The sequence below is a fragment of the Phyllobates terribilis genome, unplaced genomic scaffold, assembly GCF_046119375.1.
Source record: "Phyllobates terribilis strain yellow unplaced genomic scaffold, ASM4611937v1 Scaffold_3__8_contigs__length_932513732, whole genome shotgun sequence".
Taxonomy (NCBI): domain Eukaryota; kingdom Metazoa; phylum Chordata; class Amphibia; order Anura; family Dendrobatidae; genus Phyllobates; species Phyllobates terribilis.
In genome coordinates, this window is record NW_027362763.1 from 188662258 (window position 1) to 188675408 (window position 13151).

The 13151-nt window shown below is 46.4% G+C and overlaps 1 protein-coding gene across 1 annotated transcript in view; it reads left to right on the forward strand.

The window, feature by feature from the left end:
• Nucleotides 1-12792, forward strand: part of LOC141258501 (sialidase-4-like) — a 120580-nt gene extending 107788 nt beyond the window's left edge. Inside the window, exons 3-5 of the mRNA XM_073673492.1 lie at nucleotides 306-514; nucleotides 4212-4467; nucleotides 11741-12792. Of these exons, the coding sequence (XP_073529593.1) occupies nucleotides 314-514; nucleotides 4212-4467; nucleotides 11741-12792 (1509 nt within the window). The 5' untranslated portion in view covers nucleotides 306-313. The remainder of the gene's footprint in view (nucleotides 1-305; nucleotides 515-4211; nucleotides 4468-11740) is intronic.
• The last annotated feature ends 359 nt before the right edge of the window (nucleotides 12793-13151 follow it).

Below are 13151 nucleotides of genomic sequence, written 5' to 3' on the forward strand. Positions count from 1 at the left end.
ATATTAATTATTAATAGTCAAGTTTGATGTTAATAGTTAATATGGGACCTCAATAGAGTTGTAAGAGAGTTCCCCCATTAATTAATGATATTGTTGGAGGGAAATCACGTCCTTTTACACACATACTGTAGGTCCAGCTTTGATTGAATAATATTGTCTAATATTGAAAGTAGTTTGATGAGCTAAAGCCTTCATTTGAGACAAATATGCAAAAATAGATGAAATGGGGAATGGAGCACTGTATATATTGTTATTCAACTATATAGTTTTTGAGACTAACAATACTCTTTTTTTAACCATTTCAGTTTTTTTTATGGGGTCCCGTCATTTTCCAGCTCGCACAGTTCTGTTTGAGAGAGAGAAGAATGGTGTGACTTATCGTGTACCGGCTCTCCTCTACATTGCACGCTGGTCGACTCTGTTGGCATTTGCAGAAGAGAGGCTGAGCGCTGATGATGCCCATGCTAATTTACTTGTATTACGTCGTGGCATTCTATACCACAGCTACGTAGAGGTCAGAAAAGTGTGATTAGTGAGATATGGAATTTCTGAACGTTTTCTCATTTTGGATTATTAGTGAAAGTTGGTATGATGTTAGTTTAGTCCATAAAATACAATCTAATAGACAATTAGAAGCTGCACTAATAATAAACTAATGGAACGTGTATTAACATATTTCAGTATGGACCAGAGGATTTAAAGAGATTGTCTGAACGCCATAAAATAGCAATATGATTTTTCCTCACCCTACCAAACCTCTGAACTCACTTTCTGCTGCTTCCTGGATCCCCCATCTTTCTCTTTATCCTTGTCTCCAGGGATGAAGTTCACAGCTATAACTTTGCGAACAACAATAAGGTCACTGCTGTAGCCAGTAATTGGCTACAATGTACTCACTGAAGTTTTTGTGTGTGGACTATGATCTTTAACACAATATGCCACACGAGGATAGTACAGAGTCCCACACAGATGACAGTGCACAGCTGGCTGTTACATATACAGTAGTAGTGAGTCACAGAGCTTGGTAGTTGCTCAACAGAATTACTGTACAGAGCTTGCTGGTTACGCTTCAGGATCGAAAAAAACTGAACTTGGTGGTTATAGTTTAAAGCTGAGCTGGGCTTAGGATTTACTAATGGACAAATAATCAGGAGATTTTCCTTTCAGTCCCATCTCTAAAATGATGACAACAAAATATATACTTCTACCCATGACAAACCATGCTGCAGTACTACAAAACACCAGCAATTGGTTACCAGATGTTCTCTCTGTATATGAAACTGAACTTTTCGAAACAAGAACGTCTTTTTATTCTCTTCTATACTAACTGACCAAAACCATATTTTTGTTTTACTTCTATGTGTTTTACTATGATAATTCCTGGCCAGCATGATCACGGTTTTGGGATTGAGTTTAAATCATTCTTTCACTTCTTTGTGTCAAGTAACATGTAAGCTCATGCCACCAAAGCCTCCACACATCTGCAGAATCTGCCCTTCTTACTAATGAAATAACAAAAACTCAGATTTGTTTTTCTGGTTTATTAATCTCTTGATGAATGTAACTAATAATTACTTCTGCCCTCATTGCACTTTTATCCTTCTGTAATCTACCCTGCATGCCACAGCCAAGATGATTTTTCAGTCCAACATCTACACTGATGCCCTTTGTCAGTCACTGCAGTGGTTGTCTTTCCACTATAGAATCTATAATATAACGCTAGATGCGTCCATCTGTTCGAAGCCTCTATAGACTGCACGATGCGCCTGCGCAGTCTGGCTCCAAACAGAAGAACGCATCCAGCCGTTACAGGTAAGAGGAATGTATGACACCGGAGATCGCGGTATGCATAGGCACTGAACGCATACCGTGATCTTCGGCACTAAAAGGACATACTTACCTGACCGGGAGGAGCGTCGCCGCGGCGCCTCTGTTCTGGCCGGAGGCCGGGGCAGGAGTGCGGCGTCGGAATCGGCGCATGCGCATAGCGCGCTGTCCGACGCCATTTTTCTGAAGACACATTTGCAGTGTGTCTTCCACAAAATGGGGCTGGACAGCACGGTATGGGCACGCGCATACTCCGGCGCCACACTCCTCCCCCGGCCTCCGGCAGAACGGGACGCAGCGCTGGAGCACAGGGAAGAAAGGTGAGTATAAGTGTTTATTTTTTGTGCGTGTGCAGCGTGATAGCGACAAGGGGTACCATACATACCAGGATAGGGATGAGGGGGGCCATACATACCAGGATAGGGATGAGGGGGTACCATCCATACCAGGGATGAGGGATGGGGTGCCATGCATACCAGGATAGGGATGAGGGGTACCATGCATACCAGGATATGGATGAGGGAGTGCCATGCATACCAAGATAGGGATGAGGGGTACTATGCATACCAGGATAGGGGTGAGGGGTGCCATGTATATGAGGGATGGGGTACCATGCATACCAGGATAGGGATGAGGGGTGCCATGCATACCAGGATAGGGATGAGGGGACCATACATACCAGGATAGGGATGAGGGGTACCATGCATACCAGGATAGGGATGAGGGGTATCATACATACCAGGATGGGGATGAGGGGTGCCATACAATTCAGGATAGGGATGAGGGGGTACCATGCGTACCAGGATGGGGATCAGGGACGCCATGCATACCAGAATGGGGATCAGGGGTGCTATGTGTACCAGGATGGGGATCAGGGGTGCCATGCATACCAGGATGGGGATCAGGGGTGCCATGCATACCAGGATGGGGATCAGGGGTGCCATGTGTACTAGGATAGGGATCAAGGGTGCCATGTATACCAGGATGGGGATCAGGGGTGCCAGGCATACCAGGATGGGGATGAGGGGTGCCATGCATACCAGCATTAGGGAACAGGGATGTCATGCGTACCAGGATGGGGATGAGGGGTGCCATGAATACCAGCATTAGGGAACAGGGGTACCATGCATACCAGGATTGGGGATGAGGGGGCCATGCATACTAGAATTGGAGATGAGGGGGCCATGCATACCAGAATTGGGGATGAAGGGGCCATGCATACCAGGATTGGGGATGAGGGGGCCATGCATACCAGGATTGGGGATGACGGGGTCATGCATACCAGGATGGAGGGATGGCATGCATACCGGGATGGGGATCAGAGGTCCCATGCATACCAGGATGGGATGGGGGCTGCGTATAATAAGTAGGGGGGGGGCATATATACCAGGATGGGGGATATTAACAGAATTGGGGGACATCTATAATATAATCAGGGATGTGTCCTTCTGTCCGAAGCCTCTATAGACTGAGTATGCACGATGCTCCTGCGCAGTCTGGCTCCAGACAGAAGAACACATCCAGCCGTTACAGGTAAGAAGAGTGTATAGTGCCGGAGATCGCGCTATGCATGGACACTGAACACATACCGCGTTCTCTGGCACCATAAGTACATACCTGACCGGGAAGAGTGCTGCCGCAGTGCTTCTATTCGGGACAGAGGCCGGGGTAGGAGTGCGGTGCTGGAGTCGGCGCATGTGCATAGCGTGCTGTCCAGCGCCATTTTAGTGAAGACACATTTGCAATGTGTCTTCATCAAAATGGCGCCGGACAGCGTGCTATGGGCACGCGCATACTCCGGCGCCACACTCCTCCCCTGGCCTCTGGATGGAGGAGCAGGATGGGGGCGCAAGATGGGGCAGCACAAAAGAGAATGGGGGAGCAGGATGGGGGCAGCATGTACCAATAAAAATGCTCGCCACCGGGGCATAGAACGGGTTCAATAGCTAGTATAATATAAAAACGTATTCTTACCCACAAAGCTTTCCACTGCACCAGCCTAACATCTTCCCACATCTCTGTCTACCAACCCACCCACGCTTTATTTTCTGACAATGATCTAAGCCTAATATCCTCCATAACGTGAACTTCCCCCTGGCATCTCCAAGGCATTTCTCTTTCTGGGGGGGTTTCTAAGTATCTGACCTCCACCAATATGATATTGATGACCTATCCTAAAAGTACGTCCTGAAAAAAAACCTTTAATTACCCATTTTGGTAGCTAGATCTGATTTGCTGTCTTATCCAACAGAGTGTAGATGTAAAACTAACATAAAGCACAATTAACATAATAACATGAGGGGTAGTAAACATTCACATTGGTTTTTATGTATAGCGGTAAAAAGATGTGCAAATTAATAAAGGCGTATTATTTCTTCCTGCAGTGGGAGGACATGTTTGCAGTGGAGAAAGCCCACTTGTCTGGACACCGCTCAATGAACCCTTGTCCGATCTATGACAACTTTACAGGAGAGATCTTTCTTTTCTTCATTGCCGTCCAGGGCAGGACCACAGAATCCTACCAGATCATCACTGGGCAAAATCTAGCAAGACTGTGCTATGTAACAAGCACCGACCAAGGCAGAACATGGAGTGATGTTATAGATTTGACTCAGAAAGTGATCGGAGAATCACTGAAAGGTACAAAGTAAATTTATATATGAATATCGACTTTAATCGTATAATTATTTTAACTTTTTAGTAACTTTTAAATATGTGGTCACTTTGAATGTTCCACGTTGACCTAAACATGATTGATGTTCTCCTGACTTCCTGCAACTTTTCTACTAACACAACTAGAGAAAACGCAGCCAGTCAGGAGGATTGCGATTAGGCCCACGGGGGTATGATTACAGCATGACTGCTGTCATTGAAGGGACCACCACTGGTCGAGTCACGTACATATGGATATGGCGAGGGCAGCTTTAAAACTTGTTTTTTGCAATAAGGACAGACAATAGTTGGTATGTCAGGGACCTGACAGGTTCTTATTACGTAGTATGGTAAAGCGACTTGCTCGGCTCTCCAGAGGCAGACACAGGACACACGGTTTGGGTTAACTTCCTGCTGATTTATTCTGTGGCATAAACTCTAGCAGTGTCCCATAAAAGGAAACAAACCCTCTCGGAGTTAACAGGAAAAACAAAAGAAGATAAGGTATGACAGAGTCCAATAGTAGGCAAGGCTCTGCCCACTGCAGGTAGCACAGTGAAGTCTTCAGCCACACCAGTCCTCCGGTGTTGCTCTCTGGTTTCACCCAACACAGCCTGGAGACTTCCCTCTCCAGACCACACACTCCAGAGAAACAAAGCTGACTGAGCATTTAATCCTGCTCAGCCACACCCTGAGGGGAGGTAGGGGAATGGCCTCCCACCCTCTTTGCCATTCCCTATAAAACCACACCCTTTTAAGAGAGTTAACCCCCAGCATATAACATGCTGGCAGAAATTCAGTAGGTTTCAGTTCACACAGGAGAGCATCCTGAGTGACACATACCTCCCCTCATATATCACTCCAGTGACTCTGTCACAGTAGTTAAAAGTGTAGGTTTCTCTGATCAGGTGTGACACTTGCCCTCTTGCTGATGATTACATGGACATGTACTGTAAAATACAGAAATTGGCTCCTATTATACTTAAAATGTGGAAACAGATCAAGAAGGTTTTTCAGTTTATAAGTACAAAAATTCCTAGAATGAAATTGTCTCTAAAATATACAGTGACACAAGACAGATTATGGGAAAAGCCAAAGGATCATAAGATCCAAACATGTTGCCATAATAATATTGCTGTAACTGCTACTCTAGTTTTTCAATGAAAACCTCTGATATTTTTCCAACTCATAGTCTTTTCACTGATATTAATTATAATAAGAAGAAAAATTGTTTTCTGTACAGTCCTGATCTTTACAATACAAATAAAATAAAGACAATTCTTAAAAAAAATGAATTGTAGTTTGGCTTTTAGGTTCTGTAAGGTAGCGCTATTCATCACGCTGGGGGGGGCCCCCGCTTCACCGGGTCAATTAAAGCACACATGCAACGTTTTTCCGGTAATTCACAGTCCAGCAGTTTATTACATCTCATAAACCGCTCATAACATAGTCCATCTCAGTGGCTCGCCGACATGTTACACATAATATCCCAGAGCCTTTCTAGTGACAGACATGCCCACTTGGCTCCAGACACAGCCTTCAGCAAGGTAACAATATCAATGTCCACATCAAGCAGTGTTTTTACCTTAGCCGGGTCGTAGCTGCTTCAGTCAGCTCGGTTCTGCCACAGCTGTGGCTTTAAGGCTTCCCAGATGGGGCCTCCAGGCCACATACCTTCAAAGGCTACTGGTATCTCCAACACAGGGGGATCCAGCCTCTGCCTTCCAGGCTAGTGGAGTCCCACACAGGGACCAGGCCTCTCGCCCTCCAAGGCTACTGGTATCCTAAACACAGGGGCATCCAGCCTCTGCCTTCCAGGCTTCACCAGGCCTCTCTTTCTAGGCCTCACAAGGCCACTCTTTCTCTCCCTGTTTCAAAACTACCATAGTTTATATAGCCTTTTGTGCACACAGGATCTGTGATGATGTCACAGTCACGTGATCAGTCACCTGAGGGGGAGGTAAATGGTCAGCTAGAGCACACCCCCTGGACATTCTAGTAATGCAGCAAGCCGCTGCATTACATATCCCCCCCTCTGTTCAAACTTGTGGGGTTGAACCCATAGCATACACAATCACATTATAACCCACGGTTCACACAGAGACCATGTACTTGACAATTGCGCTGCTCAGCCCCTGGAACATTAGTCATCGACATTATCACATTCCTTAGGGACGTACCATCTGTCATTGTCACTAACTTCATCAAGTCCCATTTCCGAGTAGTAACCTTGTCAGACCTCCACCGCTCCCAGCGGTCAGTCGTAACCTTGTGAGACCTCCCCCGCTCCCAGCAGTCAATACAGCAGTGTGACTTACTTGCCCTTGTATCTACGGTCAGGTCTGACTTTGTGCTGTCCCATACTCTATTGGGTCGTTTGTGTGGGCCTCTCAGACCTGAGTTAGTGGAGGTCTCACTACCTCTAAACCCACGGCCACTATCCTCAGGACATCTTGGAAGGTCTCTAACGTCTACTGTAGCCGTCCTATTATTTGAAGGGCCCTTTCTCTGTCTGGTCTCACAATTTATAGATGGCTGCCATCTTCTGCTGCTCAGACGATGCTGTCTTTCCATTCGCAGTCTGGCGAGATTCAACTGTTCTACCTCTCGCAGGTAAGACACTCGGTACTCCATCAGCATGCGTATATATGCAAGATTTTCTTCCTTTCCTACAGCGGAGAATGACACCATGCCGTCTTTATCTGGTATCCAGCCCTGACGTTCACGTGGACTGCTTACTTTCATCACACCAGACTTCTTTACCATCATTTGCATGGCTTGGCCATTTCTCCCAATAAGCTTTCTTACCAGAGCATGAGGTACCCGGATGACCTCTTCACGCAGACTTTGAGCTTTTCTCATAAGCTCCAGTTGTCTAATGGCTTGTTCCGTCTTCAACCGGACTAACCACTTTGTGCGAATACATCGCCAGTGCATGTCACTTAGAATAGTCACCCTCTTCACTGTGACTTCAGTTGTGGACAGGACCACCAGCTGTTTAGCTTCTGAGGTTGAGTACACCTTACAGGCTCCCATGGCCTTCTTGAACTCTTCATGCACTGACTCTCTGGTGCATTCTTCTCTCAAATCTTCGGGTACATCTATGAGACACTTGTACCGAGACATTTCTGTCTCACCAGTGGTCTCCAAATGATCATCTGGCTCAGGTTTCAGGGACAACTGACTTTCAGCTTCTTCACCCTGTATGCTTCCCCTGAGCTGACTCACAGCTATGAACTTAAGAATTCTTGTCTTGACCACTCCCATTTCATACTTATTTTCTTTCAACACTCTCTCAGCTCTCCTCAGGTCCACCCTCTCATGGCCCAAAGGACTGAGCGCAACTTGTTTGCCCTTCTCCTTCTCCAAGGAGGCCTCGTTCACTGATTGGTACTTTGCCAGGCGACCTTTGAGCTCGACAACTTCTTTCTCTAGCTCAGCTATTCGCCTCTCAGCAGCCCATCTCTGAAGCTCTTCCTGCTTCAACTGCTCCTTTATCAGCAGATTTTTTTCAGAGCTCTCTGTCTCCAATGCGCCCACTCAGCTCTCGACAGCCAGTCTCTCAAACTTCTTTTGCTTCAAATAGGCTTGTAGCGTCTCCTTGAGCTCCTTGATCTCGGCTCTTACATCCACTGAATCATCCAAGCTCGCATTATTCGAAGAGGCATTTGCTTCATACCTCCCTTCTCCGATGGACTCCTCCATCCTGCAGATTCTATCCTTAAGGCACGTCTCCGCCCTCTGGAGATCACCACAGAACGTCTGCAGCTCCTTCACCTGAGCTTCCAGACCTGGGATCTTTCTGCAGAGATCATCATTCTCATAACGGGTGTCCTGTAGAGTTGTCTCAATCACTTGGCGCATGTGCTCTGCATCAGTTTTATCATCCTCTAGTTTTTCCTTAACCTTCAGGAGATCCTCATAGTCTCTCTTGATTTGTTGCAGTTCCCTCATGAGTTCACCATACTCGTTCTTGGAGTCACACAGCTCCCGGTTGAACTGTTCGCGCAGTCGTTCTAGGACTTGATCACGTCCAGAAACTTCATCCTGCACTGCCTCTTTTAAGGCTGACAGCTCCCTATCCCTCTGGTGTAGTCCCTCATCCAGCTTTTGCTTCACCTGCATCAGCTCTAAGTGTACCAGGGAGAACCGAACTTTCAACTCGCACAGCTCATCTTCAAACTCCGCTTTGTCAAGCTCCAACTGAAAAACCTCCTCTTTATTTTTCTGGAACTTTTCCTTCCAATTGTTGACTTCCTTGTTGCTTTCCTCCAGTTCTTGCTGTAAGTTCCTCACAACCTGGTTTATTTTCTGCCGTTCAGACTCCAGGCTCAGCTGGTTTGAGGACATATTCTCCAGGTTTTTCCTTAGTTGCTGCACGTCACTCTTATACTGCTGCCTGATAGGCTCCAGCTCTTGGTCATGACAGGCCGCCTCTTCTTTCAAGGCCGTCGGATCCTGATCCTTCTGTCTCAGTACTGTACCGGAGGATGCTACTGGCAATGTCACCTCCTCTTCTCTTCTGCTTCTAAAGGAGGATCCACACTCGGAATAAAAGCACACAGCATTATATTTTCTTTATTTGTGCTTTCAGCAAAGGCTACAGGAGCAACTTTTTTGTGGCCCTTGGGCCGTCGACGACAAGAGGGGGGCTTTCTCACCTCGTCTAGCTCCTCCTGACTGAACTCTCTTTCTACTTTCGTAGTGTCACCGTCAGCTATGGGGTCTGTGTCACTCCCCATGGTGTTATGGACCAACAAGTCACCTCCCACTTTGACGTCAACCCCTTCTACTGGAGCTACCCCGTTATCAACGGTCAAATTGTCATTTTTAGGCAGTACCAACCCACAACCAGTAGCAATTTTGGTTTCCTATACTCCACGCTCTTTTGACACTCCGCCCCTTTTTGGGATTCTTCCCCCTTTTGGACACCCACACCTGTAGGAGGATTTTTTTAAAAAACCCACGCGATAGTCTTAGGACCCAGTTCACAACATCTCTTACCACCTCCTTGGGCACTCTGGGACAATATCGGCGCCCCCGGAGAACTCATAGATTGGTCCACTGCCGCCATTCTATACGGTGCCAACAGCTCCTGCCGTTCCTGCACCATGTCCTGTTGCTGCAATTTTAACAGGTACCTTAACCACTCAGCAGCTTCAGTCTCATCTGCTGCTCCCCTCACAGCCATTTTCATCTGCTCCTGCATTTCTTCAGAAAACTCAATTTTGCTGAAGAGCGTTTTCAGCCAGTCATCTAACCACTTCTCCATTCCATCTGGGGATACTGCTCCATTCATAGCCATTGTGGTACATTGTTCACACTAGACACTTCACACCGCTCTCCCCGGAAAATTTTCGTGGCCCCACCAAGCCAGAGCAAACCAGGTTTGAGTGCGACGACAATTTTCGTAACCCCGCCGAGTTACAGCAAGATGCTTTAATCTTCGTGACCCCGCCGAGCCACAGTAAACCAGGTTTGAGTGCGACGACAATTTTCGTAACCCCACCGAGTTACAGCCAGATGCATTAATCTTCGTGACCCCGCCGAGCCACAGCAAGATGCTTGCATCCACAATCGTCGTCCTGTGCCGTTACCCCTAGCAACCAGGCTTCAGTTGCCCGCATTCTCCAACCACATGTAAGGTAGTGCTATTCATCACGCTGGGGGCACCCGCTTCACTGAGTCAATTAAAGCACACATGCAACGTTTTTCCGGTAATTCACAGTCCAGCAGTTTATTACATCTCATAAACCGCTCATAACATAGTCCATCTCAGTGGCTCGCCGACAGGTTACACATAATATCCCAGATCCTTTCTAGTGACAGACATGCCCACTTGGCTCCAGACACAGCCTTCAGCAAGGTAACAATATCAATGTCCACATCAAGCAGTGTTTTTACCTTTGCCGGGTCGTAGCTGCTTCAGTCAGCTCGGTTCTGCCACAGCTGTGGCTTTAAGGCTTCCCAGATGGGGCCTCCGGGCCACGTACCTTCAAAGGCTACTGGTATCTCCAACACAGGGGGATCCAGCCTCTACCTTCCAGGCTAGTGGAGTCCCACACAGAGACCAGGCCTCTTGCCTTCCAAGGCTACCGGTATCCTAAACACAGGGGGATCCAGCCTCTGCCTTCCAGGCTTCACCAGGCCTCTCTTTCTAGGCCTCACCTGGCCACTCTTTCTCTCCCTGTTTCAAAACTACCAGGGTTTATATAGCCTTTTGTGCACACAGGATCTGTGATGATGTCACAGTCACGTGATCAGTCACCTGAGGGGGAGGTAAATGGTCAGCTAGAGCACACCCCCTGGACATTCTAGCAATGCAGCAAACCGCTGCTTTACAGTTCCTAAAAATTGGTTTTGGAGCAGAAGGTTCAAGTAGAAAAAGTGATTCCTTTTTTTCTTAGACTATTTTACGTAACTGCACTATGTTCCCATTTTGGGTTGCAATAATTTTTTTTCTACATATGGATATGAATCAGGCTATGTGCCCACGATGCAGAAATACGTTTTTTCTGCCAGCGACAAGCGTTTGTCAAGCATTTTTAGCATGCAATTTCGCATGCTTTTGTCAAGCGCTTTTCAAAATGATTTTAGCATCACTTGGAAAAGTGCTTGAAAGTTGGTCACACAATATAAATCCATGCAACCGGCATGGATTTATATTTGTGACCAACATAATGTTAAAAAAAAAAGAATTAGAAAGTAAAAAATAACCTTATACTCACCTTTCCGGCGGCCTCGGTCTGCTCCCGGCGTCACTGCTGGCTCCGTGGCAGGTACCGGTAATGTAAAGGACCTTCCATGACGTCAGCGGTCATGTGACAGGTCATGCGACCGCTGACGTCATCGGTCGCGTGACCTGTCACATGACCGCTGACATCATAGAAGGTCCTTTTACATTACTGGTACCCGCCACGGAGAAAGCTGCGACGCCGGGAGCAGAGCAGGGGCCATCGGAAGGTGAGTATAAGGTTATTTTTTACTTTAATGGTTGTGCTGTGGATTTTTCCACAATGATAATCCGCAGCGGAAATTTCCGCAGCATGTGCACAGCACATGCGGATTAACATTGGGAAACATGGGAGACCTATTAACAAGCGATTTTAATGCGTTTCCGCGGTGGAAATGTCGTCGCGGAAACGCATTAAATCCGCATTGTGGGCACACAGCCTCATTGTCTTATAATAAAATCATGCAAGTGTTTTGTTTTTCTCTTCTTATAATATGTCTATCTTTTACAAACATTTTCTGTTTTCAGAGTGGGCTACCTTTGCTTTAGGACCGGGACATGGTATTCAGCTAAAATCTTGCCGTCTGCTTTTACCTGCATACACCTATCATATAGATTGCAGAAACTGCTTTGGAAAGCTCTGCAAGACGACTCCAAGAGCATTTGCTTTCCGTAGCGATGATCATGGGAAGACTTGGACATTTGGAGACCTAGTCCCAAATCTGCAGACTGTAGAATGCCAGTTGGTGTCAGTGGATGAGGAAGATGGCAGCAATGTCTTGTACTGCAATGCCAGAAGCTCTTTAGGATTCAGGGTGCAAGCTCTGAGTTCTGATAATGGTATTGTCTTCCAGCAAGGGCAACTGGTGGAGAAACTGGTGGAAACACCTAGTGGATGCCATGGGAGTGTTATTGGTTTTCCTGCTCCATTAAAGTTCTCCTCAAGACTTTCTGCTAAAAACGTGCTGATGCTGCAGCCTACGAATGCAATCAGTGCACCTAAGACATCAAACAAAGGACTACATCAGTTACTTGAAAGAGGTGTAAGGAATCCCCAACGCTATCAATTAAATGGAAACAGCAATATCTGTAAAGTAATGGTGCCCAAACAGACAGATGAGAAGATGCCTGGCATAGGCACTAGGGTGCAATCATTGTCAAAAGATTTACAACTACAAAAGGCTCTTTTTATGACTGAACAACAATTCCAGCTGCCTACTTGGGTCCTGTACTCCCACCCAACAAGCCCTCAAAGACGGGTGAATCTGGGTGTTTACCTGAGTACATACCCCAAAGATGCTGACAGTTGGAAAGGTCCTTGGATTATCTATGAAGGACCCAGTGCCTACTCTGACCTAGCATATATAGAGCTACATCCTAGAGAACTTGGAGCAACAGAGTCTGAATCCTTAGTAGTCTTTGGTTGTCTTTTTGAAAATGGTGTAACTTCTCCCTATGAGCAGATATCATTCAGTATGTTCACACTATATGAAGTCATCCAGAACTTGCCCTTTAACCCAGCCCATCTTCATCCATCTATGAAATGTGATGTTATAAGAAGAATTTGTGCAACTTCTTAAAAGATTATTAAAAGGGAAAGTGGCATGTATGTTCTAAGTCAGTGTTTCTCAAGAAAGTGCTTCTCTTAAAGGGAATCTGTAAGCAGCTTTTTGCTACCTCATCTGAAAGCAGCATGATATAGGCAAAGAGACCTTGAATCCAATGATGTATCACTTATATTACTGTGTGTGGCCATTCTGACACAGAGCTTTTAGATTTAGCAATGCAGCAGAGCTGAGAAAGCTAACCCCGCCCACATCAGACTCTCTGTGTACATTGCTATAGACAGTGAGCTGCTTATCACAGGAGGGGTTGGAGTCAGACCAGGGCTCACACAACCAACTAGTCACAAGGTGATTAAACCTTCAGTCTAAGTAAA